At 49.4% G+C, this 18,007-nt stretch overlaps 2 protein-coding genes across 3 annotated transcripts in view; both read left to right on the forward strand.

Moving 5' to 3' along the window:
- Positions 1–93: 93 nt before the first annotated feature.
- On the forward strand, positions 94–7,593 carry LOC116458941 (uncharacterized). 2 transcript variants are annotated; one of them, XM_032139079.2, is made up of 2 exons: positions 94–344; positions 2,952–7,593. In XM_032139079.2, exons 1-2 carry the CDS (start codon positions 129–131, stop codon positions 7,536–7,538), a joined length of 4,803 nt encoding a protein of 1,600 aa, XP_031994970.1. In that variant the 5' UTR covers positions 94–128; the 3' UTR covers positions 7,539–7,593. The 2 variants fall into 2 exon arrangements, with proteins under 2 accessions (XP_031994970.1, XP_058287187.1); XM_058431204.1 differs by lacking the exon at positions 94–344 and having other exon boundaries at positions 3,122–3,340; positions 3,427–7,593.
- A 1,561-nt stretch (positions 7,594–9,154) lies between these two features.
- Positions 9,155–18,007, forward strand: part of MEI1 (meiotic double-stranded break formation protein 1) — a 103,664-nt gene continuing 94,811 nt past the window's right edge. The window contains exons 1-3 of the mRNA XM_032138977.2: positions 9,155–9,328; positions 13,593–13,716; positions 15,759–15,809. Coding sequence (XP_031994868.1) covers positions 9,155–9,328; positions 13,593–13,716; positions 15,759–15,809 — 349 coding nt within the window. The remainder of the gene's footprint in view (positions 9,329–13,592; positions 13,717–15,758; positions 15,810–18,007) is intronic.

Genomic DNA, 18,007 nt, shown 5'->3' on the forward strand with positions numbered 1-18,007 from the left:
CCTTTGTGAGGTGGCCTCAATGACAGGGGTGCTATGAGGTGGCAGCTATCCTACTGCAGCTGGCTGCATCAGATGTGCCAGGCCTGCCCTCTAGCTCCCAACACCATCTGCCTGACCTAAGCTTTGCCATGCTGTTGTCACTGCTGGGTGCCTGTGTCGTGGTAGGGCCATTCCATGGCCCTGAGTGGGAGCCAGTGCAGGGCCTGCTCTCCCAGGATCACAGCTGCAGGGACCCTCAGTGCTGTGGCAACCTGCTTGTCCTCTGCCTCTTTCTGGTCTGGCAGGTCCGGCACTATTGGCACCAGGTCACCAGGACCCGCTTCAGCACAAGGAATGTCATCCAGGTGAGTGGGCCCCACACACCTTCACCCTTCTTCCCTCAGCACCATGATTGTCTCTGTCACTTGTTACAAGGAACTTGTTTTATGCCTGGTGTACCAGAAATGAATCAGAGGGAAAATCAGGCTGCTCAGGGAGAGCATCGGCCAAGCCCCAAACCCAGGAGTCACCCTGAGCTCCTCTCTTTCCCTCACTCCACACATTCAATCCATCTGCAAGTCCGAGGGGTATACTTGCAAATTGTATCTCAAATCTGATCACTTCTCCTAACCACACCACACCTTCCTGGGCAGAGACACCATCATGTCTCACTTGGACCATAGCAACAGCCTTCTGCCTGGTTCTTGCTGCTTCTCTTATCCAACCACAGCCTATCCTCCATACAGTCACCAGAGTGGCCTTCTTCTCTCTCTCTTTTTTTTTTTTTTTTCTGAGACAGAGTCTCACAGTGTTGCCTGGGCTGGTGCGCAAGTGGTGTGATCTTGATTTGCTGCAACCTCCGCCTCCATGGTTCAAGCGATTCTCCTGCCTCAGCCTCCCAAGTAGCTAGGATTACAGGCGCCCGCCACCACACCTGGATAATTTTTTTTTTTTTTTTGTATTTTTCGTAGAGGCGGGGTTTCACTATGTTGGCCAGGCTGGTCTCGAGCTCCTGACCTCATGATCTGCCTGCCTCAGCCTCCCAAAGTGCTGGGATTACAGGGGTGAGCCACTGCGCCTGGCCTCTTTTTTCTCTCTTAAAAAAAAAAAAATTGGTCCAAGGATAATACACACACACAATTACAAGTGTGTAGATCAGTAAATTTTCATAATTGAATACATCAGTTTGTAGCATGGAGATTAAGAAACAAATGATTACCAGCAGTCCAGAAGTTTGTAGTCACAACTCTGCGGATTTCCTTTTCTTTTCTTTTCTTTTTTTTTTGAGACGGAGTTTTGATTTTGTTGCCCAGGCTGGAGTGCAATGGTGTGATCTCGGCTTACCTCAACCTCTGCCTCCCAAGTTCAAGCAATTCTCCTGCCTCAGCCTCCCGAGTAGCTGGGATTATGGGCATGCGCCACCACACCCGTTAATTTTGTATTTTTGGTAGAGGTGAGGTTTCTCCATGTTAGTCATGCTGGTCTCAAACTCCCGTCCTCATGTCATCCGCCTGCCTTGGCCTCCCAAAGTGCTGGGATTACAGGAATGAGCCACTACTCCCAGCCAACTCTGCAGATTTCTTTCTTTTTTCTTTTTCTTTCTTTCTTTCTTTCTTTTTTTTTTTTTTTTGTGAGATGGAGTCTTGCTCTGTGGCCCAGGCTAAAGTCCAGTGGTGCAATCTTGGCTCACAGCAACCTCTGCCTCCCAGGTTCAAGTGATTCTCTTGCTTCTGCCTCCCTAGTAGCTGGGATTACAGGCATGTGCCACCATGCACAGCTCATTTTTGTAGTTTTAGTAGACACAGAGTTTCACCATGTTCGTCCGGCTGGTCTCGCACTCCTGACCTCAAGTGATCCACCCACCTTGGCCTCCCAAAGCATTGGGATTACAGGCGTGAGCCACCAGGCCTGGCCGACTCTGTGGATTTCTTTCTTTTTTTTTTGAGACGGAGTCCTGCTCTGTCACCCAGACTGGAGTGCAATGGCACGATCTCGGCTCACTGAAAGCTCCACCTCCCGGGTTCATGCCATTCTCCTGCCTAAGCCTCCTGAGTAGCTGGGACTACAGGTGCCCGCCACCACGCCTGGCTAATTTTTTTGTGTGTGTGTGTTTTTAGTAGAGACGAGGTTTCACCGTATTAGCCAGGATGGTCTCAATCTCCTGACCTTGTGATCCGCCTGCCTTGACCTCCCAAAGTGCTGGAATTACAGGCGTGAGCCACTGCGCTGGGCCTCTTCTTTTATTTTTTTCAGATGGAGTCATACTCTGTCACCCAGGCTGGACTGCAGTGGTGTGATCTTGGCTCACTGCAAACTCCACCTCCTGGGCTCAAGCAATTCTTGTGCCCCAGCCTCCTGAGTAGCTGGGATTACAGGCATGCGCCACGATGGCTGGCTAATTTTTGTATTTTTAGTAGAGATGGGGTTTCACCATGTTGGCCAGGCTGGTCTGGAACTCCTGACCTCAAGTGTCCACCCATCTTGGCCTCCCAAAATGCTGGGATTACAGACATAAGCCACCATGCCCTGCCATCAGAACAAACTTTTAGAAACAGAACATAGCACTTAGCTGCTCAAAACCCTGCAATGGCTCCTATACTTACATTATCCGCCAAACTCAGAAGAAAATTCTCACTCCTAATCATGACTGTAAGGACCAGCGTAATCTGTCCCGTGTTTGTCTCCGATCTTATCTCCCAGTGCTCTCCTTGTTACTGGTTCCATTCTGGCCACACAGTCTTCTTTGCTGTTCCTGTACACGTAATTTTGTTCCATCCTCAAGCCTTTGTACTTAATGTCTCCTCTGCCTACAACGCTCTTTCTTCAGATGTCACTTGGTTTGCCCCTTACTTCATTCAGGTCTCCAGTCAAATGTCACTTCCTCCAAGAAGCCTTCCCTGACTATTCTGTCTGTGCGGATTATGCAAGTTATTATGTGTGCAAGGATTTTGCTTCTCTGTTCTCACTTACAGGTGCCAATGCAGAAGTGGGCAGTGCCCTCCATGAGGTGCGAAACTGTCTTCAAGCTGACTCCTGAATTCTTCAGTCCTGGAAAGTCCAGGGGCCTAGATTCTCAACAATGCGCACAAAGGCAGAGATGGGGATACCAGAGGAGCCTCCAGGAATCATGGGCCCAGAACCTGCTCTCTCCACAGCACTCATGTCCAGGCCCACCTTCAGGTGTCCACACCCACTCCGAGCCCATCTTTTGTACCACCTCCATTTCAAACACCTGTCTACTGCCTCAGGACAGTTCCTGGAAAGCATGGCAGGTGCCTTGGTGTCTCTGTGATGGTCAGACTCGCCCTGCCTTGGACATGTGTCAAGAGATGGAGCAGCTGCTGCTTCACTCACAGGAAAGGTTGGTGTCACTGGAGCCTGTCATCAGCATGAGGTCTCGCCCCACCTCCATGACCTTAACCACCTCTCTTCCAAACTTACTTTCAGCTCAGAGGCTGCAGTTCTGCCCCAGAGAGCTCCTGCCTGATCCTTCCCACCAAACAATGAGAATGTGCACTTGGAAGTCTTGGCACTGTCCATCAGAGGCCTGGGAACCAGGGGGTAAAAACCAGACAGCAGGCAGAGAGGATAGTAGAGAGACCCAGGCTCCAAGGTGGATGTACCAGACAGGGAGCAGACGGGAGGATGCTTCAGAAATCCAGGCATCTAGGGAGCAGTTCCCAGTAGACTTTGGAATGGAGGGTGATGCAGAGACTAACGTGTTGGAGTGTGCAAACCAGAGACTAGTAATAAGTGAAACTGATGGCGAGATCTTGACACCAGGGTGGGACACCCAGGACTGGATGGGAGTTGAGAGTAGAACCAACATTCAGGAACTAGGGAATAGAAACCAGAGGGAGGCTGGAGGTAAGAATCTCCCTGAAACCCAGGCACATATGGGAGAGAACCAAGAACAGTTAAGATGTAAAATTGATGCAGAGACCCAAACACCCGAGTGGGAGAACCAGGATAAGAATGGAAGTGAGGATGCTGTGGAGACCCAGACATTTGAGAGGAAGGACAAGAAAGAGGCTGGAGGGGAGGATGGGGAGGAGATCCAGGCTCAAGGATTGGGGAAGCAAGGCCAGACTGGAGATGAGAATGGTGAAGAGACCCAGACACCACAGTGGGAGAAACAAGATCAGATGAAAGGTGATGCGGATGTGGAAATTCAGACGGAAGAGGGGAGAAACAAGGACCAGGTTGGAGGTCAGGATGCTGCACAAACCCAATCATGTGGGAGGGAGAACGTGGGAGAAGTAAAAGAAGAGAATAGTGTAGAGACCCAGGCCTTGGATTGGGGAAAACAGGAATGTGTTGGAAATGGGAATGTTACAAAGATCCAGACACCAAGGTGGGAGAAGCATGATCAAGGTGGAAGTAAGAAAGCTGAGAAGACCCAAGCATCTGGAGGAGAGAACCAGAAACAATTAAGTCATGAAATTCAAGTGGGGTGGGGAAATAAGGGCCTGAGAAGAGGTGAAGATGCTAAGGAAACCCAGAGAGCTACCAAGAAGAAGCTCAGGGAGATAAGAGAGAAGGATTGGGTAGTGATCCAGGCACTATGGTGGGGAAACCGGAGACAAGTAGCAAGTGAAATTTATAGAGAATTTGAGATACTCTGTTGGGAGAATCAGAACTGGATTGGAGGTGAACATAGAGCAGAAATTCAGGCATCAGAGAAGAGAGACCAGAGAAAGGATGGATGTGAGGATGGCACAAATATCCTGGCACCCGAGGCTGAGATCCAGGAACAATTAAAAGGTGAAACTGATGTGGAGACTCAGAGCAATGAGCCACTTAGAGAAGAAGATGGTACAGACATTCAGTCACTAGGGAGGAGAGAGGTTAAAGGTGAGGATGATAAAGAGACCCAGGAACTTGGGGGGAAAAATCAGGGTCAGTTAGGAAATGAATTTAGTGGAAAGATTCACATACCAAAGGGGAAGAATCAGGAACATATTAGAGGCAAAGATGGTGCACATATCCAGACATCTGAGTCAGGGAACTGGGGCAAATTAACAAGTCAAATTGATGGAGAAATGCATTCAGCAGAATGGAAGAAAGATGAGCAGATTGGAGGTGAGAATGGGGCAGAAATTCAGATACAAGGGAAGAGAAACCTGAGAGAAGTTGGAGGTGAGGATGGTGTAAAGACCTGGGCACCTGGGAAAGAAACCCAGAGTCAGTTTAGAAGTGATCTTGGTAGAAAAATCCTTTTATCAGAGTGGAAGAGCCAGGAGCAGATGGGAAGTGAGAATGGAACAGAAATTCAGGCTCCAGTGGAGAGAAACCAGAGAGAACCTGGAACTGAGGACAGTGTAAAGACTCAGAGACCTAAGAGAGAGAACGAGGACCAGTTAGATAGTGAAATTGGAGGGAGCCATTCACCAGGGAGGAGGAACTGGGAGCTGACTGGAAAGGATGTTGCAGAAAATCAGGCATCAGAGAAGAAAAACCAGACAGAGGTTGGAAACGAGGACGGTAGAATGATCTGGAGGCTTAGGGGAAAAAACTGGAGGCTTAGAGCAAAGAACCAGAGACTGTTAAAAAGTAAAGGTAATGGAAAGACCCGTTTATTAGAGTGGAAGAACCAGAAACAGGGTGGAGGTGGGAATGATGAAGAAATTCAAATACAGGGGAAGAGAAACCTGAGAGGGACCACAAGTGATGATGGTACAGAGACCCAGGCTCCTGCAGGAGATGACCAGGGACAGTTAAGAGGTGAAATTGATGAAGAGATCCAGGTACAAGTGCGAGGAAATAAGAATGAGGGTGGAGTTGAGGACGTTGCAGAACTCCAGGATATAGGAAGCCAGAGAAAGTGCACAGATGAGGATGCTGGAGGGCCTCGAGCACCAAGGGGAGGAAAGAAGGATCTGGTCAGAGGAGAGGATGCTGTGAGGGACACTCTCCAAGTCGACTGTTTTGGGAATGAGAGGCCCACAGGCAGGAGGCACAGCCTACCATGGCCTCTAGCCTTCACTGGCTATGGATATGGGACCTGGGAACAGGAACGGGCAGTGGCTGTGAATGGTTTCATCTCTGCCCCCTGTCCTGAGATGAATCCTCTCCCGCACCGGGGTGAAGTCTTCCTGCTGGTGGGTGGGGAGAGAGAGCATCTGGCCAGCCAGGGCACAACCCCTGCCAGGGATTATAGAGTGGGGATCAGTCCAGCCTCCCAGCAGGCCCAACCTGAATCCCGGAGAAGACGACAAAGGGACAAAGGGGTGGATCCAGAGAAGGCCCCCAGCCTGACTCGGCAGTCCCCAAACCCTCCGTCTCTGACTGCTCCCTTGGGCATGCCCTTTGCCTGCCCCTGTCTCCCGCGTGGCCCAGCCCCGGAAGCTGCCATCATTCTGGCGGGTCCTCCCACCGCCCTCACTGTCCTGCCCAAGGGGACAGGCCTCAAGAAGAGCAAACGACTGCTCCTGGAGTCCCTCATGCGGAGGAGGATTGCACACCTGAAGTGGGGTCTTCCCCGGCGGATCCTGGAGTCCTATTTCCTGTTTAACTTCTTAGGATCTTGCTCATTGACACTTTCTGGGGTGAGGCTCCCTGGACTGAACACAGGCCCGGAGCTCCAAGCGCAGCAGGAAAGGTATTGTGAGGCCCAAGGCTCCTCATCAGGCCTTAAGTCCCAAGAGAGGTTCCAGAGGGTTCAGCGCCCAGACAGAAAAAGCTCAAAACTTCCTATACAAGCCAGAGCTCTGGAGAGGAACAGACCGCACAGGTCAGAGTCCATGAGCATTTCCATCCAGCCTGAAAAGGCCAGGAGAGTCACGCCACCAGGGGGCGCCAGAGAACCACAGGAGATCCAGGAAGCGCCCGCTAGGACCAAGCTTCCAGCTCCCAGGACCCCCAGGCCGGCAGCGGAGTCCAGGAGCTGGTGTGGCCTACAAAGGGTCGGAGAGCCTCCCAGTGAGAACAGTAGGGGCAGGAAAATTATCAGGTCAAGGGTCTCCCAGCTGGCAGAGAGGGCTCCCAGCAGAGTGAGGACCTCATTCTCTAGGGCAGACCACGCCCACTGGAGGAAGGAATGTACATCCTGGGAGGCCTCTAAGCCCCCCAGACTCAAATGCCAGCAGCCCACATACTGGAGAAGAGGAAGCCTGGAATCTACAGGGTGCAGAGGGGCTGGGCAGCAGCCTCCCTGCCATTCTGCAGAACCTGTTAGCTTCAAAGGGAGGCTCCACTCTGCAGTGGCAAAGCTGAGCCTGACCCTTCTGAACAAGATGTCCTGGTCCCCACAGCTCGCCAAGCGCAAGCACTTGTCCCCTAACCTGAGCCTGAGGGAACCTGATTCTACTCTGCTTCCCAAAGTGGGTGATCCACGTGCAGGGGAGGACAGCATTGGAGACCACACTGCTTCACAGAAGGATCTTCAGCCGTCAGGTCACTGCTGTACTGGGGCCACCCTTCCTAAGACAGAGAGTCCCCAGGGCCAGGAGGCACCTGGGAACCCAAATGGGGCTCCACAGAATACCCGAGCCTCCAAAAAGTTTAGTATTATGAAGCATCTGAATTTTTTTCTCTTCCAGCATGGCTTTAAAAAGTAGACTCAGGCCCAGAGTCCTCAGGACAAATCAGAAAAGCTTTGAGAGTGTCCTCATCCCTGCAAAGCCTCTAATAAATTGGTTGTGTGGGCCCTGTGGTGTTCTGATTTCTCTGGCACATTTTCCAAGCACCCCTTTTCGGGGTTTGGGATACTTTGTGGGTGGGGTAGAAGCCCCTTGCACTCTGTGGTTGTGGTTTAGGGAATGTGGGTCAACCCAGTGTTCTCTCCGAAACACCTCCCTCCCAGCTCCTCACAGTGGAGTCCACTGAGGTTCTATCCTGCCCTGTCCCCAAGCTAATCCTGATTGAGGCAGGACACTCCAAAAGCCTCAGCTGCTTATGGGGAGGGGTGGTCCTCTGCATGGGATGCTTTTTTATTTTTGAGATGGAGCGTAGGTCTGGAGTGCAGTGGCTTGATCTTGACTCACTGTAACCTCCGCCTCCTGGGTTCAAGCGATTCTGCTGCCTCAGCCTCCGGAGTAGCTGGGATTACAGTCATGAGCCACCACACCCGGCTAATTTTTGCATTTTTACTAGAGGCGGGGTTTCGCCCTGTTGCCCAGGCTGGTCTTGAACTTCTTTCTGTCTTTGGTTTTTTTTTTTTTTCTTTTTACTTTTATTTTTATTTTTTGGTTTTAAGCTTCTGATTTATTTATTTATTTTTGAGATGGAGTCTTCCTCTGTCACCCAGGCCGGAGTGCAGTGGTGCAATCTTGGCTCACTGCAACCTCCACCTCCCAGGTTCAAGTGATTCTCCTGCCTCAGCCTCCCGAGTAGCTGGGATTACAGGTGCCCACCACCACGCCCAGCTAAATTTTGTATTTTTAGTGGAGACGGGGGTTCCACCTTGTTGACCAGGCTTGGTCTCAAACTCCTGACCTTAGGTGATCCACCCGCCTTGGCCTCCCAAAGTGCTGTGATTACAGACATGAGCCAACTCACCCAGCCTCTAATTGCTTTTAGATGCAAATCCTTGAGATCGCTTATTTTCCCTCTTTTTTTTTTTGTTTGAGATAGAGTCTTGCTCTGTCACCAGGCTGGAGTGCAATGGCACAATCTCAGCTCACTGCAACCTCCGCTTCCTGGGTTCAAGTGATTCCCCTGCCTCAAGCCTCCCAAGTAGCTGGGATTACAGGTACGTGCCACCACAGCCAGCTAATTTTTTGTATTTTAGTAGAGACGGGGTTTCACCATGATGTGTAAGATGGTCTCGATCTCCAGATCTCGTGATCCACCCACCTCGGCTTCCCAAAGTGCTGGGATTACAGGCGTGAGCCACCATGCCCGGCCTTCACTTTTAAAAAACAGTAGAAATAGCTTCCTTTCCTTCCTTTTTCAAGGCAAATGCCCCCTACTTCATAATTGCTTTTCAACTTTGGGTGTGGTAAAGACATTCCTGCAGGGTTCTAAGCACAAACTGCTTTTGGCTTAGTTAGTTAGACACGATCCAGAGCACTTGGGTCCACCACTTGCCCTCAGGGGCTGCTGCTTGCCTGAGACTGCAGAGTCCTGGGTCCGCGCAGGCGCATTCCACACCGACGCAGTTCTGTCCTCCAAGTGCGCATGCGTGCAGTCTGCGCGGGAAAGCGTGCCGCCTCAGCTGAGGGCAAGCGAAGAGATGGCTGTGAGGCAGGCGGCGACGGCGGGCACTCCCGGGCCCAGGAGAGAGGAAGAGGCAGCGCTTCTATTCGAGAGGGCCCATTACCGGCACGACCCGCGCTGGCTGCTGCCCGTGACCCCCCGCCTGTGCCTGGCCTGCGCGCTGGAGCTGCTGCCGGACCCCGTCGTGTCGGTGCGAGCGGAACCTTTTCTTCAGAAGACCTGGGTTTGGCCATTTACCTCAGCAAACGCGGCCGGGCCCTTGCCAGACCCGCTCCGGTGAACCGGACGCAAAACGGGGCCCCCGCGCTGTGTTCACTCTCCTCCCCGTCAGCCCGTCCCGGACCCTGGCCTCGCGGGCCCCTCAGCCCCAGGCCGGCCTGCGGGCCTCGGTGGAGCCCCGTGCACTGGCTCTGCGCCTGAAAGGGCGGAAATCCGGATCCCCCGGGACCTCACCCAGTCTCAGGGACACACCTTCCCGCCTTCCGCCTTCTGGCTCCTTCCCTTTGCTGCCCCTGCCTTCATTTCCCGGGGATTCGGCCTTAGCTCAAGCTCCCGCCATTTCAGCCCCCACTCACCTGCGGGCCAGGCGCACACGCGGCGGCTGCCCCTCATTCCCTTCAGCTGTCGGGGTGTGAATCGGAGGAGGGGCAGTCTGGGCTCCGAGGGGACAGGAGTGACAGGTTACAGCCGGGCAGAAGTGGGGTGAACGGGAAGACTGTTCCTTGGGCAGAGCTGGCCAAAGCAGGCTGCCTGGGCCCTCAATGCCTACCGGCGTTTGCAATGAAGTGGTTTTGTTTGTTTTGAGACGGAGTCTCGCTCTGTCACCCAGGCTGGAGTGCAATGGCACCATCTCCGCTCACTGCAACCTCTGCTTCCTGGGTTCAAGCGATTCTCCTGCCTCAGCCTACCCAGTAGCTGGGATTACAGGCGCCCGTCACCACGCTCGGCTAATTTCTCTATTTTTAGTAGAGATAGGGGTTTCATCATGTTGGCCAGGCTGGTCTCGAACTCTTGACCTCAGGTGATCCACCTGCCTCGGCTTCCCATAGTGCTGGGATTATAGGCGTGAGCCACGGTGCCCAACCTGCAGTGAGTTTTCTTGTCCATGGAGACATCCAAGAAGACTTTGGGAGGTCAAGTTTCTCTCCAATTCATGGGAGGGGAATTCGTGAGTGGGTGGATTGGCTAGATCAGCAGTTCTCAAATTTTTTTTTTTTTGTAGAAACGGTCTCGGGGGTCTCCATGTGTGTTGCCTAGGCTGGTCTTGAACTCCTAGTCTCAAGCAATTCTCCTGCCTTGACCTCCCAAAGTCCAAAGTGTTGGGATTGCATCTGTGAGCCACCATGCCTGGCTGCATTCTCAAATATTTTGATTTCTCTTTTTTTTTTTTTCTTTTTTTGAGATGGAGTTTCACTCTTCTTGCCCAGGCTGGAGTGCAATGGCGCAATCTCAGCTCACTGCAACCTCCGCCTCCCGGGTTCAAGTGATTCTCCTGCCTCAGCCTCCCGAGTAGCTGGGATTACATGCATGCGTCACTATGCCTGGCTAATTTTGTATTTTTAGTAGAGACAGGGTTTCTCCGTGTTAGGCTGGTCTTGAACTCCCGACCTCAGGTGATCCCCTCGCCTTGGCCTCCCAAAGTGCTGGGATTACAGGTGTGAGCCACTGTGCCTGGCCCATAAGTAATTTTTTATTGTGGCAAAATATAGATAACATACGATTTGTTTTTAGATCCTTTTAAGTGTACAGTCCTGTGGCATAAGTAATTTAAAAAATATAAATAACTGTATTTTCTCAAAACAAGGAAGATAGTGACAGGAGTGGCTTTGTTTTACATTTTTGCAAGTTGCTTTAATTGAAGACAGGTTGGCCAGGCACAGTGACTCATGCCTGTAATCCCACTGCTTTGGGAGGCAGAGGTGGAAGGCTCACTCGAGCCCAGGAGTTCAAGACTGCATTGAGCGATGACCAAGTCACAGCATTCCTTCTTGGACAAGAGCAAGACCCTGTCTCTCTTAAACACAGCTGGGTTTTTTTTGTTTGTTTGTTTGTTTTTTTTTTTTTTTTTTTTTTGAGATGGAGTTTCACTCTTGTTGGCCAGGCTAGAGTGCAATGGCGCGATCACGGCTCATCACAACTTCCGCCTCCCAGGTTGAAGAGATTCTCATGCTTCAGCCTCCCAAGTAGCTGGGATTACAGGCATGCACCACCATCCCCAGCTAATTTTGTGTTTTTAGTATAGACGGGGTTTCTCCATGTTGGTCAGGTTGGTGTTGAACTCCCAACCTCAGGTGATCTGCCTGCCTTGGCCTCCCAAAGTGTTGGGATTAAAGACGTGAGCCACCAGACCCGGCCAAACAGCTGGATTTTTATCTATTTCTGCATTCAGTCTGTTGTGCTATCATGTCATATAGTCTCAAAAACTCCACTGTGCACTTGTGGGAGAATAAGAATGAGAAAGACTGGGCCGGGTCCAGTGGCTCACACCTGTAATCCCAGCACTTTGGGAGGCCGAGGTGGTCGGATCATGAGGCCAGAAGTTCAAGACCAGCCTGGCCAACATAGAAAAAATTAAAAAAAAATGAGGAAGACTAAGAACATTTTAATATTATATGAAAATATTTTTGTTCTTGTGGACCTCTGGAAAGTGTTTTAGGCACCCTTAGGAATTCCCACACTGTGCTCTGGGAACTCGTAAACTAGCTAATAACCTCTGAATTTTCATTAAGGATGGAAATTCTGAGGCTGCTTTTCTTGGACAGTAAGTCAGAGATGAATAAGACAGTGCAGCGGGGAGAAAATAAGAGAACATGTTATTTGGAACTTAGAAGAATGAACATGTTTGTAGTCAAGTGCTGTTCAGGGTAAGGAGAGGAATTAGGAAAGGTTTGTTAGAGGAGGAAGCATTCAAATTAGATTTAAGAAGATGGGTGAGATTTGGACCACAGGAAGTGGGAGGCTGATTATCCCAGGAGGTAGGTATTATAAGGATGGGTTTTGGGGATAATCAGAGTGTTTGAAGGGAAATTGAAAGAGATGAGATTGGAGAGACAGGTTGAGGACAGTTACTTGAAGAGTTTGAAACCTAGCTAAGGAGCTTGAATATAATCTGTCAGATGAAGGGGAGTTACTAGGATTTTTTGAGTAGCTCATATAGATCACTACCTTAATCTATTATGTAGGATGAATTGGTGAAGGAAAAACAGGAGCCTTACAGTAGCACAGATGAGAAGCAATAAGAGATGCAACTTCTACCTTTTATTGAGCACACTTTTCTTTTGAGATGGAGTTTCGCTCTCGTTGCCCAGGCTGGAGTGCAATGGTGCAATCTTGGCTCACTGCAACCTCTGCCTCCCAGGTTCAAGCGATTCTTCTGCCTCAGCCTCCTGAGTAGCTGGGATTACAGGCGCCTGCCACCATGCACGGCTAATTTTTGTATTTTTAGTAGAGAAGAGGTTTCACCATGTTGGCCAGGCTGGTCTCGAACGCCTGACCTCAGGTGAGCCACCCACATTGGCCTCCCAAAGTTGGGATTACAAGTGTGAGCTACGGCACCCGGCTTGAACACACTTTTTTTTCTTTTTTTTTTTTTTGAGACAGAGTTTTCCTCTTGTCCAGGCTGGAGTGCAATGGTGCGATCTTGGCTCACCACAGCCTCCCCTCCCAGATTCAAGTGATTCTCCTGCTTCAGCCTCCCAATTAGCTGGGGATATAAGCATGCGCCACCATGCTAATTTTGTATTTTTAGTAGAGACCGGGTTTCTCCATGTTGGTCAGGCCAGTCTCGAACTCCCAACCTCAGGTGATCCGCCTGCCTCGGCCTCCCAAAATGTTGGGATTACAGGCATGAGCCACCATGCCCCGCCTCTGAACGCACTTTTCTTTTTTCTTTTTTTTTTGAGACGAAATCCCGCTCTTGTCCCCCAGGCTGGAATGCAATGGCGCTATCTCGGCTCACTGCAACCTCCACCTCCCTGGGATTACAGGCACCTGCCACCATGCCCGGGTAATTTTTTTATTTTTAGTTGAGATGGAGTTGCACCATGTTGGCCATGCTGGTCTCGAACTCTTGAGCTCGTGATCTGCCCGCCTTGGCCTCCCAAAGTGCTGGAATTACAGGCGTGAATCACCATGCCCAGCCTCTATTTTTGCTTTCTTCACCAACTTGTTAGGCTTAAATGAGCTGGTGGACAAAAATGATTTGTGAAAAATAAATTGCTATGTAAATATAGGCCATTAGGAACCTTAGCTCATGTATAATTTTCTGTATGAATACATGGATTCCTCTGTGTAAATGATATCCTTTTCCAACCTCCCTTGAAGGAGTATGGATCTCACCATAGTTTAAATGATCCCTTGTATCATCTTGTAATTGTATTTGGAAATTACGGTTGTTGGATTCAGAATAGCCAAAGTTTGGTTGCTATTGAATATTCTTCTTCATTTGCTTCAAGTTAGTGCGCAAGAAGCACATGTTGTCCTGCTTCCAAGATGCCCTCGTGAGGCATACCTCCCTGGTCACGCAACTGGTGTCTCAGGATCAGAGAGTCTGCATCCACTTCATAAGCGTGCTTTTTGGTAAGATTAAGAGGGAAATTTGACATGAGTTTTGAATGTATAGTATGTATATCTGCTTTTGGGGCTCTTGGAAAAATGATCTTAGATTATTTAGATTTTTTGTATTGTAATACTTTATTAGCAAATTGTTTTGTCATAATGATGTAGAAATGGCCCTTTTTCTAAGATCCAAGATGCATTTTACAGTAACTGACTTTACTAGAGCCAAGAAGTTAGTAAAAGTAAGAAGATGAAAATGGGAAATGTTGGCCGGGCATGGTGGCTCATGCCTGTAGTCCCAGCACTTTGGGAGGCTGAGGTGGGTAGATCACTTGAGGTCAGGAGTTAGAAACTAGCCTGGTCAACATGGTAAAACCCCCATCTCTACTAAAAATAACAAAAATTAGCTCAGTGTGGTGGCGCATGCCTGTAGTCCCAGCTACTTGGGAGGCCGAGGCATGAGAATTCCTTGAGCCCTGGAGGCGGAGGTTGCAGTGAGACCAGTTCGTGCCACCACACTCCAGCCTGGGTGACAGAGCAAGACTCCGTCTCAATAAAAATAAAAATTCTTCAAAGAGTCCAGTATACATGGTCTTTGTACAGGAGCAGAATGGAGTCTGCTGACCTAGGTATGACCCTGCTCAAGTTACTTTCCCTCTCCTGTGCCTTAATATCTTCATGTGTGAAGTATGATAGATTAAATTTTATCTGATGTTCTTTCTTTTAATATGACGATAATGTCCAATGGAATGAGCCCTTTCAGGGAGGAAGGCAGCTAACTTGTATTGATTGCTTTTCTGTGCCAGAGACTTTTCAGGCTTTTAACTGCCAAGACAGTTTTTAAGGGAGCTAGGATGATCTCCAAGCTTCAGGGAATTCCTGCTAACAAGTGACAGAACTAGAATTTTATCCCAGGTCTGTCATAGACACCAGAGCACATGGGTTTTTTTTTTGCTGTACCACATTGACAATTCTTACCTTTTTTTTTTTGTGATGGTGTTCGCTCTTTCGCCTAGGCTGGAGTGCAGTGGCGTGATCTCAGCTCACTGCAACCTCCGCCTCCTGGGTTCAAGCAATTCTCCTTTCCCAGCCTCCCGAGTAGCTGGGATTACAGGCATGTAACACCATGCCCAGCTAATTTTTGCATTTTTAGTAGAGATGGGGTTTTGCCATATTGGCCAGGCTGGTCTCGAACTCCCAACCTCAGGTGATCCGCCTGCCTTGGCCTCCCAAAGTGCTAGGATTACAGGCATGAGCCACTGCACCTGGCCACAATTCTTATCTTTTTTTTTTTTTGAGACGGAGTTTTGCTCTGTCACCCAGACTGGAGTGCAGTGGCGTGATCTTGGCTCACTTCAAGCTCCGCCTCCCGGGTTCACGCCATTCTCCTGACTCAGCTTCCTGAGTAGCTGGAACTACAGGTGCCTGTCACCACGCCCAGCTAATTTTTTGAATTTTTAGTAGAGATGGGATTTCACCGTGTTAGCCAGGATGGTCTCGATCTCCTGACCTCGCGATCCACCTGCCTCAGCCTCCCAAAGTGCTGGGATTACAGGTGTGAGCCACGGCACCCGGCCAATTGTTATCTTTTTAAAGCCTGGGCAGGTCATTGAAAGTCAAAGTGTTTGGTGCTGAGAGTAGAATTTAGCTGGAACATTGTTTATAGCTGCTTTTAGACTTAGAATTTACAGTGTGCCTGTGTGGGTCTATTTCTCTTTGAAGAGAACTGTTAACCACTCCCTTTTTGTTTTTCTTGAGACAGTCTGTGTCACCCAGGCTGGAGTGCGGTGGTGCAGTCTCAGCTCATTGCAATCTCTGCCTCCTGGGTTCAAGTGATTCTCCTGCCTCAGCCTCCTGAGTAGCTGGGACTACAGGCACAGGCCACTACTCCTGGCTAACTTTTGTATTTTTAGTAGAGAGAGGGTTTCGCCATATTGGTCAGGCTTTTCTTGAATTCCTGACCTCAGGTAATCTGCCACCTCGGCCTCCCAAATTGCTGGGATACAGGTGTGTGCCACCGCGCCCTGCCTAACCACCCCTTTCTTACCTCCCTCTGCTCCAAGGACTATTACGCAGCATGGAAGATGGGAGTGTGACAGACCTCTGTATTGAAGGTAAGTTCAAACCTTGTATCTAGCACTTGAAGATGAAAGTATTAGTCTGAATTGCAGCACTGGTTACTTGAGACCTTGGCGAAATTGTCTGTTTAGACACAGATAAGAGGAACCCCATTAGTTTTCAATCACTAATTCAACATTTGTTTTTTACTTTTTTTTTTTTTTTTTGAGATGGAATCTTGCTCTGTTGCCCAGGCTGGAGTGCGGTGGCGCAATCTCAGCTCACTGCAACCTCTGCCTCGCAGGTTCAAGCGGTTCTCCTGCCTCAGCTTCCCGAGTAGCTGGGATTACAGGCATCTGCCACCACGCCCAGCTAATTTTTGTATTTTGAGTAGAGACAGGGTTTCATCATGCTGGCTAAGCTGGTCTCGAGCTCCCGACCTCAGGTGATCTGCCTGCCTCAGCCTCCCAAAGTGCTGGGATTACAGGCATGAGCCACTGCACGCGGCCCAATATTTCTTTCTTTCTCTCTCTTTCTTCTTTTTGTTGAGACTGGCCTTATTCTGTCACCCAGGCTGGAGTGCAGTGGTACAATCACTGCAGCCTTGAACTGCTGGGTTCAAGCAATCTTCCTGCCTCAGCCTCCCGAGTATCTGGGACTATAGGTGTGCACTACCATGACTGGCTAAAAAAATTTCTTTTCATTGAGACAGGGGCTTACCATATTGACTAGGCTGGTCTCAAATGGTTATTCTCAAGCAATCCTCCCGCCTTGGCTTCCCAAAGTGCTGGGATTGTAGGCGTGAGTCACCATTCCTGGCCTTACATTTTTTCCTGGGGTGTTTACTCTGTGCTGGATACTGGATCAGGCACTACGGATACATAGATAGATAAGACATGGTCCCTGTCCTCTAGGAGCTTACAATCTGGAGAAGAGATTGACTGACAGGTAAATAACTAGAGTTGATGAGTGCTATTACAAAGGCACATACAAAACTCTTTTTTAGTACATCTCATATTGGTTCGTTGAAAGTTGTGTGCACACAGATGGTGGTTAAAACTGTTGAAGTGGACTGAGCGTGGGACCACATGCCTGTAGTCCTAGCTACTTGGGAGGCTGAGGTGGGAGGATCCCTTGAGTCCAGGAGTTTGAGGTGACAGTGAGTTATCATCCCACTGCACTCTAGCGTGGATGACAAAGTGAGACCCCTTTCTCTTAAAAAAAAAAAAAAAAGAAAAAACCAAAAATTGTCGAAGTCCCTGGGTTTACCTATAAAGTGTTTGTAGAGAAAGAAGGTAAGAGCCCTGGTATGCGAGAATTCTTGCAGACAGAGTGAGAATTGTACTAGTTAGGATTCAGTCAGGAAATAGAAACCGTGGCACCAATTATTTGAATAGAAAAAAACTTTAAAGAATGATTAAGTAGGCCGGGCGCAGTGGCTCACGCCTGTAATCCCAGTACTTTGGGAGGCTTAGGCCGGTGGATCACTTGAAGTCAGGAGTTCGAGACCAGCCTGGTCAACATGGTGAAACCCCATCTCTACCAAAAAAAAAAAAATTAGCCGGGCATGGTGGTGGGCACCTGTAATCCCAGCTACTCGGGAGGCAGAGGCGGGAGAAACACTTGAACCCGGGAGGTGGAGGTTGCACTGAGTTGAGATTGCACCACTGCACTCCAGCCTGGGTGATACAGTGAGACCCCGTCTCAATTAAAAAAATAATGTTGGTTAAGTAGGTAACTGAAGAAAAAGAGAACAACCAAATTTTCATGGAGATAGCAATTATAGAAAACAACTCCCTCACTGGGGCTGGGGGAACCAAGGAAAGAGGCTGGAATGGTTAAAACCTAGAAGTTTGGAGGAAGGGCCTGCTTATGAAACTGAGACCTCTGAGTGGTACTGACTAGATAATACTGTTGTCTCTGGAGGAGGAGAGATGCAATGAAGGTGGTTCTGGAAAAACTGCAGGCTGGATTCAGTTGCTGTCATAGAATGGCACTGCCACTGCCAGGATAAAGAAGTGCTAAGGTGCCAGGCACCTTAATTGTGTGGGTCTGTGGTCCTAGCTACTCAGGAGATTGAGGTGAGAGGATCACTTGAGCTCAGGAGTTCAAGTCCAACATGGGCAACGTAGCAAGACTGTCTCTTAAAAAAAAAAGTGTTAAGGGGATACTTCCATGAATGAGAAGACTTATATGAATGAGAAGCAGACAGGAAACCCATAAGAAACAGAGGAAGGAGCAAATCCCTTCTTCC

This window comes from Hylobates moloch, unplaced genomic scaffold (assembly GCF_009828535.3).
Source record: "Hylobates moloch isolate HMO894 unplaced genomic scaffold, HMol_V3 SCAFFOLD_19, whole genome shotgun sequence".
Lineage (NCBI taxonomy): Eukaryota > Metazoa > Chordata > Mammalia > Primates > Hylobatidae > Hylobates > Hylobates moloch.